Below are 15,220 nucleotides of genomic sequence, written 5' to 3'. Positions count from 1 at the left end.
CTCTCTATATATATATATATATATATATATATATATACACACACACACTATGCACACACAATATATACACACACATACTATGCACACATGAACAAAAGGCCTGAAGCCTTTCTACAACTATCATCATTTCTCCAAGTTCATAGAGTGTCCAGAGGTATGTGGTTTAGGAAGTGGATGTCACTCCTGCTATTGTTTGATAATTCCAACACTCTGTCAGGTCATCTTTTTTTGGAATGGTAATAGATATGGATCTCTTCCAGTCAGTTGGCCAAGTAGTTGTGTCCTCCAGATTTCTTGGCACAACCAGGTAAGCACATCCAGGGCAGCATCTGTTTATCAAAATATGTCAATTGGTATACCATCAGTTCCTGGGGTTTTGTTTTTCACCAGTTCCTTCAGAGGATCTCCAATGTCCTCCTTCATCACCATTGCCTCTTTAGCATATGCTTTTTCATTAAATTCTTCTCCATCAGCCAATTATTTTTGGTACAGTGGCTTTGTACCTTTCCATCTTTTAAATTTTTTAAAATTATTTATTTGTGTGTGGATGTGTGTGGGTGTGTACTGTCAAATCATATCTGACTGGTACAGGAGGAGATTGTCCCTCCTTCTCCAGGAGAAAGTCTGGTGGTTTTGAACCATGCACCTCTGGGATTGCAGTGCAGCTTCTTGCCACTCACTAGGCCACCAAGAGCTTGCCTTAATTTTTTTTTAAATCCTTCCTGGGTCCTTCAACATTTTCCCCTCAGTATCCTTAAGTTTTGCAATTCAAAGCTTGTTCTGAAACTTGTTCTTCAGTTCCTTCAACTTAAGAAAAGCTGACCAAGTTTGTCCTTTTCAAGATACAAACTCCAGATTTTTGCATATTTCATTTTAATACTTTGCTTTGTCTTCCCCATCTGCCCTTTGAAATCTTCCATTCAGCTCCTTGCAAACTCATTGCTGTCAAATTGGAACCAGTTCACAGCTGACCCCTCAGTGGGTTTCTGAGACTGTAAGTGAACCAGAGGAGAGTGCCGACCTTCTCTTTCAGAATTATTGGTGTATTTGATGGCCAGCAGTACAACCTCTTATGAATTGCTGCTTATCCTTCCAAGGACCTCTGTTGATGGCACCACAGACAGTGGAACCCAGCTCATAGTCTAGGGTATTGGCTTGCTCTCCATGTGCAGATCATGTGGAAGGAACCTTCAATTCCATGCAGAGTTATCCATTTGCTAACTGGCATGTTAACTGTTATCCAGTTGCTAAAAGGATTACAACCCGATTTCTAGTGATCCCAAGGAAGTGGGTTTGGAGGAAACCTACAGGCATATCTTCTAAGGTTCTCTGAGTGAGTTGAAACTAACTTTTAGTTGGTGCTAAAGTGTCAATCATTTGAACCACCCAGGGACTCTGGAGAGCTCCTGGCCACACTAAATTATCTTCCAAGAAGCTTTAAACTCTTGTTTTCTCCAGATTCTCTGTGTTTCCTCTGCCTGACACACTTTCCCCCTGTCTCTCTACTTGGGCAGACTATATCTTCCACTTAGAACTCACCTACATCCCCCAGGGAATTACATCCCGACTCTCAACTGGGCCACCTGTGCCTCAGGGGCTCTCCCACCTCTTTGGGAATGCCACTCCTCAGGACAGTGTCTTGGCCTCAGAAGACCCCTGAGAGTAGGTTGAGACCACAAGTTGAGTTTTCCGATTCCCTCATTGTCACATCGGCTGAGGTCCCTGTTTCATTGTCCAGGTGCTCTCCAAGCTGGGCCTCGGGTGTGATGCAGAGCTTGAGCTGCGAACATTTCAGCTGCCAGTGGATTACAGGGAGGTAAAATGGAGGATCACCAGAATCTGGAAAGATCTTCAGCCGCAGGTAATGGCAGCGGTGGAGGCAGGGTGCAGGCAACAGCAGTGGCAGAGTCCCAGGACTGTAAACCTACAGCATTCTGATTTTGACGTTCGAAGGCTGAAGTGAACCCCATCCCCAAGTTCCATCAGTCCCAGGGAGATCTCCACAGGTTTTCAAGCTTCTAAATCTGTTTCTAATGGCTTAAGTGGAAACATGAAGTTAGATCTGGGAGAAAGTTTTGGAGACAAAATAGGAGGAAAAGCAAAGGACAAAGGAAGCAACCTTCTTAGTGAGGATTGAAGAATTTCCACCTCACAAAGACAGCTCATTGAAGGCACATCAGTGTGGGCCATTTTGGCTGGGGGGGAGGGGGGAGGCACCGAAGAAGAGGATGTGGGGGAAGAGGTGGGGAGACTCACCTTCAGAGTGCTTGGCTGGTTTTATCTTCCCCATGTAGTTACTATTCAAGGGATACAAACATCCAGAACAATCAAACCAACCCCACAGCAAAGGGACCAGATGATAACAGTGAACCATGTATCACCAAGTCAGTAAGACAACACCTCAAATATCTCGATAAAATAAAAACTAACATTCCCCCTCTCCCCAGAGAGATTAAAAGAAATTCTAACAGGATTTTGTTAGGTCCATACTAACTTCCGTTACCAAAGTTTCATTAAAAAAATAAATAATAATAATAATAATAATAATAATAATAATAATTCTAGAGAAATGCCAAGTTCGTCCTATGAGAGTCACCACCTCCCAAAAGACAAACCCAAACACCAGAAGTAATACCATGCAAGAGGGTGTTAGCAAGCGATTGTTTCAATGCAGCTGCAAGGTGGGTAGCGAAAGGCAAGGATTGGCCAGCGTTGGGTCAAGCCCAGGCGGATCCGAAGCGGCTCCCAGCCGGCGGGTTCGGAAGCAGCACCTGGCAGGGCCAGGCTGGCCGTCCTCCTCGTCGGGGCTGCTGCCGGGTGACCACCACGGGCCGTTAGGGGGTCAGCTAACGGGGAGTGACTATTCTCGGATTTTAGTTCTGTGTAGTTATTTTATCAAAGCTGTGGGAGCTCTGGTGGCCAAGTGCGAAGGAGTTACATTCAACCCAGAGACAAATGGTTCAAATCCACCGTCCATTCGAAGGGAGAGAGATGGGCAGTCTCCTCTCATGCGGTCTACAGTGTCTGAGGGTCACTGGAGGGTCAACCCAGAGCTGGTTTCTAACCAGCATCAACGAGCTGAGGGTGAGCGTTCTTCCTCCACGTGGCAGGCACACCTTATTGATGTGGCCTTGCCTTTTCACTCACACTTCTGGGGTGTTAAGAGGCTGGTCAGGAGTGACGTGGTGCTTTCTGCGTTTTGCAGGTTATGTCTGTGATTACACCTACTACCTGTCGCTGCACCATGGAGATGGGCATGCAGTGCTCATTCATATCCCACCCCTGTCCCTCACCCTCCCTGTGAGCCAGCTGGGGAAAGCTTTGCAAGCCCTGGTCCTGGCAATATTGAAGGAGATGAGCGAAGCCCAAGCTGCAGTCCTGGCTCCAGAAAACTCAGCCACAGGAACCACCGGAGGCCCGAGCCTTTGGAGAAAATGAGATGTTTCAACCCTGAGCAGAGTTCATCTGTGTTTTGAGAGGCTTTAAAAAAATGTCTTGTAAAACAGTTTACATGTAAGATAAAAAGTTTTGAATTAGCCCAAATGAAATCATTGTCAGAAGCAGGAGTGCTGTGAAAGGGATTAACCAGCTTACAGTTTTCATGACAATAAAAAGAAATCTTAGTATTTTCACTCCTGAAACACTGTGGCATGATCTGTGTAATGTCCCTTTTGGAGATGGAAACTCCTTCCTGCCAAGCCCCCGAGGTGGACTCCCACAGCCTACTGGCCACAAAGAAGACAGTGGAGTGTCCCAAGAGCCGTGTGCTATGGCCTCCATGCTCATGTATCTTGTCCATTGGGCAGCTTTTGGCCATAGAGTCTTCAACATGGGAGTCCAGGTCAACTCTGAAGCAGAAGTCTATGGTGGGGCTTAGTTTCTCTCCTGTTGCAAATGTTTTTCCCAACTTTTAAAAACCGCAAGCCCCTCAAACCTCTAGTTTTAACGCTCCAACATGGCATTGGGTCCTGTGCCAAGTTGTTCATGCCTAGTTTTCATCTGTCCAGTGTTTTCTGGGGCCAAGGTCTGCTGGAACCCCTCCTGACAATGGTGGGTTTTAAATCAAGGAAGTAGTTATGTTCTGGGAAATATCTTGTTACGTGTCAGTGCTCACATGATCATGATTTTCACTTTATGACATTATAATCATTCATTCAGTGCAAGGATTCATTCATCTAACAGGAACTGGGCCACCAGAGCATTTGTGCATTTGGATTTATTTTTTTTTAAAAAAAACAACCCCATACCCTTTATGCACACCCATGTTTATTATGGCTTTGTTCACAATGGCAAGGAGTTGGAAACAACCGAAGTGCCCATCAACAAACTAATGGATAGAGAAGCAGTGGTATATTCACACAATGAAATACTATGCTGCATTGAAAACAAGGAACTCATGCAATATTATTCAAAATGGGTGACCCTGGAGGACATTATGCTGAGTGAAATATCTCAGTCACAAAAGGACAGATACTACATGGTGCCATTGTTGCAGAATGGAACTGATATCAGGGTTGGGGTAAGACTGAGAAAAACTGAATAAACTATACTGCATTGAAACAGATGAGGGAGAGAACAATTTAAAAGCGATTTATGATAGGGTATTATGGTTATCACAAGAGTCCAGAATTAAGGTTGCATAGTGCAGTGTACTCAGGGCAGTGAGGGGGATGTGGGGGGATTGTATACCAATGAAGGAATTTTTCTTTTACTTTTCAAAGCGAACTGGGGGAGGGAGGGGTGGGCAGGGAGAAAAGTGCAACAATGAATGAATGGAAATTAAAAAAAATACCTTTTTAATTGCAATTTTAATTAAAGCTGACAGAGAAAATAAGTCTCCCATTCAAGAATTCACAGACATTGTTTCGTGACATTGATGGCAGTTCTCACAATGTAAGCATGCTTCACAATTCCCCACTGCATGCCCCACACAGGTAATTCACACCCCACCCCCACCCCCGCCCATCCCTTCCCATCTTTATCTCTGGGCAGATGCTACCCTTTAGATCTTGTGTGGTTGGTGGTTCTAAAGAGCGTGCTCCTCTGTGGTGTTAATACATGCTTCATAGGCCCTGTCAGTCTACTGTTTAGCTCAAAATTGTCATGGTAGGGATTCCAGTTCCAGGCCTGGTGGGTGATTAAAGGTCATCATTCTCGGGATTCTATCAGTCTCAAAATTCTTTTATGATTGCATTTCCCCTCCAAAGTTTCTCCCCATCTGCTGAGATTCCTTTCAGAACAGTGAGTAGTGGTAACCAGGCTAGTTCTGGACTCCAGGAACAGAGACCACAGACCATGTGGTCCAACAGAGTCCTATGGACTGTTTTTCCTCACTCATATTGGTTCTGAATGGGGAGAGACTTACATGCTTTGAGGACCCTAGTTGATACTCAGAAAAGTAGGTAGAACATTGTGAACTGTTAATGCCAGTTGATCTTGATGTCTCCAGTAAGTATGGTCCTGAGAATTTGAAATATGTTGTATTCCCTTTCTGAATTGAAACTCATTTGGGGGAAAAAAAAGGCAGGTGAAAGTGAGCCAGGCAAGCAGGCATCACACGCAGGTCTCTCTTGCCCACTGTGGACATGACACTCAGGTCGACCCACCAACCATGGACACACACAGGTCTCCCCGCCCACTGTGGACAACTCTGTACTTGAGACCCCCAGACCCCTGGCTACAGCTCTCATTTTCTGGACACTTCGCAAGGCCCCTAACATGTGCTTGTGTGAGGTCAGGTTGCTTGGCATGCATTTGAACACATTTCGATCAGGCCCTCCTTTAAGAACTTCATCAAACCAGCTCTGTGCAATGCCATGGCTTCCCATACTAGTGACCTGCTTGTCCTCTTGATGCTAAATATGTGGTCTGACCGTACACCATTTACAGCTTGTGCCCATCTAAGGTTCAGTGGACACTGCCCAGGAAGCAAGGATGAAGAGCTCTACTGTGCTTACCCATACATGGGGGATAATTTCATATGCTTTATACCACATCCTTTGACACGTGAAACTGTTTCTTTCAGATGTGCAAACACAAGCAAGCCTGAGTTTATGTGCTTACTGGGTTTGCTGTCCCAGTCAGGGCATGCACATTTGAAAAACATCTTTAATTCTGTATGATGGCACTTTGGGGTTGGGAGACAGGTACCAGTCATGCCCAGAAAGCAGCACATTTGATGTGGTTAAATGTGGAATTGTTCACTACAGATTAGCACTAAGCCCAAATAAACCCATGCTTCCCTTGCTGATGGGTAATCTGTCAGGCACGCACTCCCATACCAGGCCTGGTATGGAGGGGACACCTGGCTGCCACCAGCTATAGAGGACCCTTTTCCATTCAGCTACATGTGGGTCCTCACCTGCATCCATGGAGGTAGACATGGCAGCTAGGAGGCTCCAACGTGCAAGTGGAAACAAGAAGATGAAACCTGCTTGACTAGTCATGTCCACATATCAGGAAAAAATGAAATGCCATGCCTCTATTTTTCTGTTTTCTGCGAGCTGCTTTAGTAAGGTCAGCTCTGCAGACTCCACCTGGAGTGTGCACACAGAGGGCATTCAGCCGAGCCAGCCCCAGTGCACGTCCCGCTGGGTGGTGTCGGCTCAAGGCTCAGCTTCCCTTGGAGAAGTACATGCTTCTTCCCATGTAGAAGTACATGCTTCCAGAAAAGGCACAGGGAAGGAGACAAATGGACATAAGAAGTACATACAGAATTCCTTTATTTAACTTAAATCATGTAGTGCTTTAACTACTAGAAAAAAGCAGAGTAAGAGAAACTAAAGTTGCCTTAGCTTCAGCCATTCAAAATAGACAATTTTTTTTCAAATTTTCTTTTTTTTAATAATGTAAAGAATCCAGAGTATATTGCAATAATAGGAATAAATCTTACAACAGAATATACAAAAACATTTTTAATTTTTAAATCTACTGATTTTTTAATATATAAACACAGGAATTTTTTAAGAATAATTTATACACAGAAAATCATGTAACAAATTGACCATGTTATTATTACCTTTAAAAAAACTTTTTATTTTTTTTGAAAAACATTTTTCAAACAAAAACCACACTCAAATAGTATTATCTGTGATGCATCCATTCCACCATGCCTTCTGGTTTAATTTCTGTACCAGAGGTAGACAGACTCTGGCAAGCCTCTCACCTCTATCTCTCTGGTTTAGTGAGCAGACAGGTGTTTCCACAGGCTGTTCATCTGGAGACATGTCTGCGCAACACCAAACATTTGGATGAAAAGCTACAAACAAATGGGTCTGGACCTTTCTTCTATTTGGTGCAAAGCATCTAGAAGTTTCTAAGGTTAGGAATTTTGTGAAGTTCTATGAACATGGCCAGTAATTTGGGGGGAGCTAGAAGAAAGTGATTTAAACATGGAAAAAAAAATTAAGTGTAGTTTTAAAAGGACTGGAAAATGTATTTTCGGTGTTCTACCTTAAATAAAAATAAAGTGTCTCTTTTTCTTATAAAAAAGCATAAATCAGGATGTGAGGCTTGTAAGCATCAGAATTCTCTTTTGTGAGATATCTGCATGCTTTGGTCATAGTGGGAAACTTGGCCGTGCCACCTTGTGGCACCAGGTGATGACCACACCAACCAAACCCAGTGAATGGATGCCAAAGAGTGCCATGCCCACTGGGCTGCACCACCGCTGCTACTTCCAAGGTCAATGATGTTTTTTCAGTCTGTTAAAATAGTTATATTCCAAAGGAACATGACTTAATAAAAGATGACTCCCTTCCCAACCAGAAGGTTCTGGACGACCAAGATACTGAAGATACAGACCTACTTCATAAATCATCATTCCTTTGTTATAAACTAGGGCACAAAAGATAAGGGGAAAGAACAGCTTGGGCCAAGGGAAAACAAAAACCACCCAACCTTTTTTTGGCATACTGTAAAGCTAGCTAGTAAAGCAGTGTATTTAAAAAAAAAAAAGATTCACGAATACACATTTGCACAAAGAAGGAAAAAAAGTGTCTTTAAATTATTTTCAGCAATTATAAACTACAAATGTCTCATAAAATTATTCTATGTTCTTACAAAAATGCAATGAAACGTTTAATTAGTTCGTGTAAACCAGATCTTCGTCAACTGACTACCCGTAATCTACTGGACTGAAGAGCCCTATGGAAAATGCTAATGAGTGACTAATTAAAACAATGTTTACCAAAAAGATGCAGACACACAAATGTAGGCATACACACGAGTAGGCATTATATTCTTATAAAAACCAAACCAAACCAAACCCTAACGCTATGTTCCAGAACTGACAATTTTGATGTTCATATTCTCGGAGCAATTTGACTTAACTCCTGTTTCCAAAGTAGGATGATGGGCATATTTGTTGAAATAAAATTTTCATTGGTTTGTTACCATCAGAAACCATCAAGTTAAAAAAGATGTGCCCACACTTCTTCCAAGTCCTGTACCCTTCTCAAAATTCTTCTTGTCATGCATAATCTCTGTTACAATGCTTTCTACTACCTGGTCATTCCCTCATCAGGAAGCACTGTCGGCTAAGCTGAAGGCCAACATCAAACACTCTGGCCTGTGCAAAGTCTGTATCTTCAGCATCTCTGGCATCAGAGGTTCAATATAAGCAACATTTCTCTCTTGACAATTTCATTTTACCACCAATTACTTCAGAGTAGAGTAAGAAAATTTGACTTCGATCACTCATGCTGAACGAGTGGATTGCTGGTCTCTGTTTCCTAATGCTGCTTGGCCCAGGAAAAGAAAAACAGCGGACAAACAAAAAGTTAACACTAACAAAAGATCAAATCTCAAATCTTAAACACAATGCTAAAATGGGCCAAGGCATGGCATGGCATGTACTGGGGGGCACCCTGTTTGAGAAAGGGGTTGCCTTCAGTACTGTCTGGGTACTCCAGTAGCACTCTGAAGACCTTGGCCCAGCACCTGGCCTTCTCACTGGGCTGAGCTCAGTGACTTGCCTTTGCAGTCTCCCAAATAGCATATGACCACCAGCAGACAGAGGTAGCTGCCGAGAAAGAGGCTCCATTGCAACAGACTGGCTTAGAATCTGTCATCTCAACTGAAACATGTCTGTTGTGCCAAGCCCTCTGCCATTGGTAGTTCCACAATCACGAGTCTTCGAGTTCATTAAGCCACTTTTCCTACCACTGATGTTTTTCAGTCCTAAGAAATCAACTGGACAAGAGGCCAGTACTAGCTGCAATCTTCCAAGAAAGCAGCTCATTCTGCCCACATGTCAAATGCCAGCGTCCTGTTGTCCCACCTAGGGGACCAAAATGGCCCAGGCCTCCCCCAGCTCAGGTTCGACAACGTCATCATGATAAACCAGCCCTTGTCCTGGGCAGGGCTGTGGGTGATGTTGTCACACTCACATCCGGTCAATGATGGGCTTCAGTGGTTTGTGTCACTTGAAGCAGTGTGATCTCCTGGCAGGAGGTTGCATGGAAAATGCTACAACTCAGATTTAGAAAATAATTTGGAGCATAACAAAAAGAAAAATCAAAAAGAGGTGTGAAAATCAGTATAGAAGCAAGCCAGAGCTGTGCCTGGATGTTGCCTTGGCATAGCCAAGGAGGGCAATCTGGTCCAGGAAGCGACCATACCAGCGCAAATGTTTCTGAAGCAGTTGGTATGATGGGTACTGCACTGGGAGTGTTTTCTTCCTACTTAAGGAAAACCCACCTACAGAAGACAAAAACAAAATTACACCAACTTGGACAGTTTAAATAAAACCCTTATAACCAGCTGAATGCTCTGTAGAAATCCAGTTGTGGAAACTGGTATCTATGTGCAAAAGAAGGGAGAGGTCACAACAGCCTGGAAACAGAACCCCTGATCAATGTTTCTCTATTGCCTTCAGATCCCAGTAGGGGACAGGGCTCCTGAGCTGCCGGCAGAGCTGAGATTTAAAGGAACATGCTTTGGGACAATCACCCATAGGCATTCTCCAGATTTCATTCTCAAGGCCTTTAAGAGCAACTGCTAGCATTAGAGAAGCACCTTCCCCCTTCTATGAGCAGCAGGACAGAGCTGTGTGGGGTGGCTCCACATGCCCAACAGCCCTGTCCATCCAGAAGGTTCTTTGTTCTCCCTGTGAGGGAGAGAGAAGGTGAGGGTATAACTGAGAGAAGAGTGTGGAGAGGGAGAAGGGTCTTTGCTTCTCCGTTTTGCCAGGAACATCTGTGCTGTCCCTTAGAACGATGAGGAGCCATGTGCCCGTATCAACAGCATGGTTACACCTTTGAGCTTAACAGAGGCAAGGGGCCTTCCCTGCAGACCCTGGCCCAGGGCGTGTCAGGAGTGGCTGAGAGCAGGAACCCGACACTGCCAACTTGCACAGGGAATTAACAGAGCCACTAGTACCCTTTCCTGTCCTCATCCAGCTTTTCCTTCAAGAACTCTCATTCCTCATTCAATCTGTGTAAGGGACTCTGCTTCAAAGACAGCACAGGATGGCCATCTGGTTTCTCTACTTTGAGCTCTCCTGGGCCTTCCTGCCAAATGCAGGGTGGCCTGGACTCTGGGACCACCAGGCTGAGAGAAGGAAAACCCCAACACCACATTGCCTCTGACCCTGTTAGGAAAAACGCAAAAGCAACCAAAGCTGCAGCATTTAGAAAAAGGCAAGCCTTCTAGAAATGAGTGAAGAGATGAGCTGGAGTGTGGCTTTGCCCTCAGGCCACTGGCTAGTTTTCCCTTCACCTGGTGTGACCTGTGCAAGGTTGAGGTTACCAGTATCAATGGCATACTGTCAGGTGCTGAGAAAGCAGAGATGCAGACTTGAATCTGTATGTATAGACAAAATAAGAGGTAGATACATGTTTGGAAAAAAAATGTAAAAACTGTCTCATCTTACACATACGAAAGAACCTTTGCTCAGTATATAGATGCTAACAGAGCTTCTCTACACGGGTGGGGGCTGACATCACAAAAGAAAACTCCTACAGATCAGAGGCTAAAGGTGTAATGGGGCTGAGGCTGTGGACAGGCTGAAGGCTGGCACTTCTCTTCTGTGTTGCCTCCACATTCACAAGTAGCAATCATCAGCTTTGTTCTTAACTCGCACAGTCAAAATATTTCCATCCAAGAAGCAACCTCTGCGTTGTCAGCACTCTGCTGAGAGGTGCTAAAAACAAAAGTGAAATAAGCCTTGCCCTGCTTTGAATCCTGGCCAAAAGGGACAGCAACAAGCAAGGGCTCTGGCCCTCTTGTGCCCTGCCCTGACCTCACGTCCAGTATCATCAGGAGGGCTTGTGCCAACACCTCTGGGACTGTTACCTGGGCCTATGCCATTCTGCCATGCCGGGGTGCCCAGACAGCTCCTGGAAGACAGATGAGGCCAAGTGAGGGCCAGTGGCAGAAGCCACCAAGGGGCCTGTCGGCCCACACAGCTACACCCTTGATGCAGAGTTGATTCTCATGAGATGGAGGGACCTAAATGCCTAGTGACTGCAGTTAAACTGCTGTTGTACCCAAGAATTAAAATGTGTCACAACCAAAACAAAGGTGAGAGAAAGAGGTGAGATTTTTCAACAATGGTGGCCAGAAACATTGAACAAGGATGTGCAAAAACGGCACCTTTTTACCTCCTGACCTGAGTTTGTGTCTTGTCTCCTCCTGGAATACACTCAAAGGCTGTGAGAGTCAGCAAGGAAAGATGGCACTCGGCCAGCCAGGCAGGACCCTCCAAGGGAGGGTGGCATGGACTCCGTGTTCCCATCTGTTCCCTTACCAACCTCATGCCCACAGAGCCTATGGGCTAGAAAACAACTACCAGGGCAGGAAGAGGAGGACGTGTTTATAAAAAGGCATCAGACAGTTCATGGCAAATTGTGTAGATAAGTCTCAGTTACGGAAAAAGAGGAGAAAGTGACACACTCAAGTACAAAGCATAAGAAGTTTCTTGGAGTAAGCAGAAAGGGAAAGGGCAGACCTGAAAGTTTTCATAGATTAGATCCACAAAGATAAAGAACAAAAAAATAGCAGCTTTTTTTTTCCTGTACAGACGTATAGATGACTATCTGAACCATAAAAAAAGTTATAAAAGTGACATTAAAGACGATGTGTATGTAAATGTTTCATGCTCGAACATAGAACTGTAAGAGCCGTGAAGTCCTAGTAACAGAGAAAATGTCAATGAAGCTTAGAATGCTTGAGTCCATTTACTGCTTTTCTTCGTATTGGGGTGGTTTTGAATTTCTTCCTTGCAAACCTGTACACAGTTGCTGGGCTGAGCCGCTGAGAGCCCCTTCCTGTCGGTTTTCCTGCAGCCTGCAGGGCTGAGGGCAGACTGCATGGGAGCGGTTTTTGCTCAAAGGCCAGGTCTCCAGCTCTTGAAAGGGCTCCTTTGCTCCACAACTTCTGGGGACTGGGATGTGGGGAAGTAAGGTAGGGAAGCCATTTCAGCTCCTCCTCATCTTATCTGAAAGCCCGCCCCATTTATGCCCAGTTCCCCTTAAAAGCAAGCTAGCCAAAGCCGTCAGGTCACTCCTGGACATGAGACTTAAATGTCCACCAGTTAATGATCATGTATGGAGGCATCACTAACATATTTCTAAAATATGCCCTCTCTATGCCTCTGGGAAGAAAATTAGTGTGGGGCTGTAAGGGAGAAAGCTCTGGATTTGGGCAAAATTTGGCAGCGTTAAAATGGTAAACTTGGATGAATGATGGCCGTTTCAAAAATTCGGTAGATTCTTCAAAAGGCCAAAGACGGTGTTAAAAAATGCATTCTTCACCGGTTTTGATAAAAGCCTACAGTGTCAGGCAAGTGCTGATGGGAGGCTGGGTGCCATGAGGACCTGTGAACCTGATGTCACAGCTAGATGTGTGGCAAATGCATTTTCATTGTGAAGCAGAGAAAGAGAAATGCATTAGAGAGAGACAATGAGAAAGAGACAGGGACAGAGAGCAGAGAGCAAGGCCGGTGGGCTCACAGGTGCTCTGGTGCTATTAGCATTGTCATTAAGGTTCTTAAAGGCCGTGTCAAAGAGTTGGGGAAATAAAAAGCTGCTTGCATACTGGAAAAAAGAACATCTCAAATGTGTTTATGAAGAGAAGCCATCTCCCATGGGCAGCAATGGCAGCTCTGAAGATCCACTGAGGTACGGAGGCTTTGAATCTATTGTTAATGTGTTGTCTTCCTCCGCCCACCCTGTTTCTGAGTGTGCACCCGTGTTGTGGTCTGCACGGGGTTTGAGATTGAGGATCAGCAGGTGGATGACTGGGGCAGGGGCAGGGCTCGTTCGTTCTTGCGGCCCCCATTCATGTGTGCGTAGGGCTGCCTCTCGTCGAAGCTGGCTCGGAGAACCAGCACGCCAGGGCCCGGGCCATTCTCCGCCTTGTGTCCTGAGTGTCTGTCCGGCAGCGGGAGCGAGGAGGAGGATGCAGATGGGTCCAGGGGCACACTCTCCATGTTCTCCGGCTCCAGATCCAGCTCCTCTGGTTCAGGGGGCTTGTTCTCCTCACTGTAGTAGAAGGAGACTTCCCGGAAGCCAGGTTCCATCTCATCTTTGATGCTGCTGATGATCTCTAGGAAGGAAGGCCTCATTTTGGGGTTGTACTGCCAGCACATGCGCATCAGCTCAAACCTGAGTGAACAGAGAGAAAGAGAGAGATGAGCCCTGAAGGAAAGGAGTGACTGGCAAAGCAGCCCACCTGTGCGGTCTCCCGACCAGAGAGATGTACAGCGGGAATAACAGTAACCTCGTGCTCCCTTTAAAGCCCTGCCCAGACTGAGGGACTACAGGAGCCCTCAGCTTCTACCATTTTATGTCCCACCTTTCCACTCACCTGACCTGGGACTCCCAATAGCAGGAAACCCAAACCCTCCTACATGCATCATTTAAGGTGGCAGTGCTAAGAAGTATAATGAAATAGCTCCATACTGACTAAGACTTTGATTGCAGGCAGCCTCAGGCTTCACACCAACAAAGTCGGTTAGAGACTACAGCTTTCCTGACTCTGATCTCTTTACATCTCACCTCTACTATTTCTAGGGATTTCTGGTGCCTTAGCGGTAAGGAGTTGTGCTGCCAACCCAAAGGCATGGTGCTCGAATCTACTAGCTGTCTGTGGAAGAAAGATGGGCAATCTCCTTCCATGCAATTTACTGCCTCTGAAAATCTGCTGGAGGGTCAGCTGTGAGTCAGTTCCAACTCAACAATACTCAACAACTACTGTTTCCCTGCTGCCTCTCAAAGGCAGAGGCGGGCCTGGTAGAGAGGCTGAGGACCCAGGCAATAAAAAAGGAGCATATCTCAGAGCAGGAGTTGTTTCTGGTCTTAACGTAGCTCTTCAAGCCCGCTGGAGCACTGTGTGGGGCCACACAGTCAGTATTAGAGTCCCAGAGTAGATCCAAAGCCACAGAGTACTTATCTGTGTGCAGAGCAGGGGGAAACCACACTGATCCTGGCCTTGCCAGCTGGACTGTGGTGACATTTGGCTGAAAAACTTTACCAAACCCCCAGAGTCCTGTGGGACACAGGGTCTTTCCAGCAATTAGTGACTGTTTAGGAGAGCAGGCGGCTTCAGAGGGGAAAGGCAGTCCGGTGCTGGTGCAGTCAGCTTCCTGGACCTGAACTGTGATAGAAGCTCAGAACAGGTGCACAAGGAGTGGATGCTCCTATCAACTCGGCACAAGGAGCTCCAGCTAAAAAGGTCTTCAAAACAAAAAAGGGCATACAGCACACCCAGGCTGTCCCCAGAGCATGGATACAGTACTCTCTCTCTCGTGTGGAACAGAAAACAAAATTATTGTTCTGTTTTATTGAAAATTATTGTTTTAAAAATTCTGGCTGGAAACAAAAAATGGCCAAATGGACCTGCCGTATCTAGGAAGCTCAAACCACCTCAAATAGACAGCCAGATTTCTGTCAGACTGACCACTTGGTCAGCAGAGCACCTGCTTTCCTATGGCACCAGGAGCCCAGCAATCAGGCCAGCTAGTCTGAAGAGATCCTAAAGCAGAGCCAGCTGCGCTGCCTGAGGGGACAGAGCAGTGTGATGTCAAGCCAGAGGGACACATGGGAAGGGTGGGAAAAGGCAGGGCTGAGGCCCACCTGCAGTCAGTGTTCTATAGCAGAGGCCAGCAAATGTCAGCGGGGCCAAAGTTGGTTGACAAATCAGTTTTATTGGAATAGCCATGCCCATTCATTTGGGGGTTACTTTCTTTTTTTAAATTTTTCTAAATTAAATTTTATTA

General features: G+C 45.5%; 2 protein-coding genes across 2 annotated transcripts in view; one reads left to right on the top strand and one right to left on the bottom strand.

The window, feature by feature from the left end:
* Positions 1-2,636: 2,636 nt before the first annotated feature.
* Positions 2,637-3,438, top strand: LOC102864160. The gene is made up of 2 exons (XM_006900967.1): positions 2,637-3,084; positions 3,206-3,438. Exons 1-2 carry the CDS (start codon positions 2,637-2,639, stop codon positions 3,436-3,438), a joined length of 681 nt encoding a protein of 226 aa, XP_006901029.1.
* Positions 3,439-13,225: 9,787 nt separating this feature from the next.
* IGF1R (insulin-like growth factor 1 receptor) overlaps positions 13,226-15,220 on the bottom strand; it is a 431,767-nt gene continuing 429,772 nt past the window's right edge. Inside the window, exon 22 of the mRNA XM_006900966.1 lies at positions 13,226-13,607. Within this exon, the coding sequence (XP_006901028.1) occupies positions 13,226-13,607 (382 nt within the window). The remainder of the gene's footprint in view (positions 13,608-15,220) is intronic.

This window comes from Elephantulus edwardii, unplaced genomic scaffold (assembly GCF_000299155.1).
Source record: "Elephantulus edwardii isolate Elephantulus edwardi_28Jun2011 unplaced genomic scaffold, EleEdw1.0 scaffold00303, whole genome shotgun sequence".
Lineage (NCBI taxonomy): Eukaryota > Metazoa > Chordata > Mammalia > Macroscelidea > Macroscelididae > Elephantulus > Elephantulus edwardii.
This window is presented reverse-complemented; position numbering and strand designations above follow the sequence as displayed.

What these genes read in the sequence shown, in the direction of transcription:
- LOC102864160 (XM_006900967.1), top strand. Translation starts at nt 2,637, where the DNA reads ATGCAAGAGGGTGTTAGCAAGCGATTGTTTCAATGCAGCTGCAAGGTG. An exon ending in CCAGCATCAACGAGCTGAGG is followed by an intron (nt 3,085 to 3,205) that starts GTGAGCGTTCTT and finishes TGCGTTTTGCAG; the next exon opens with GTTATGTCTGTGATTACACC.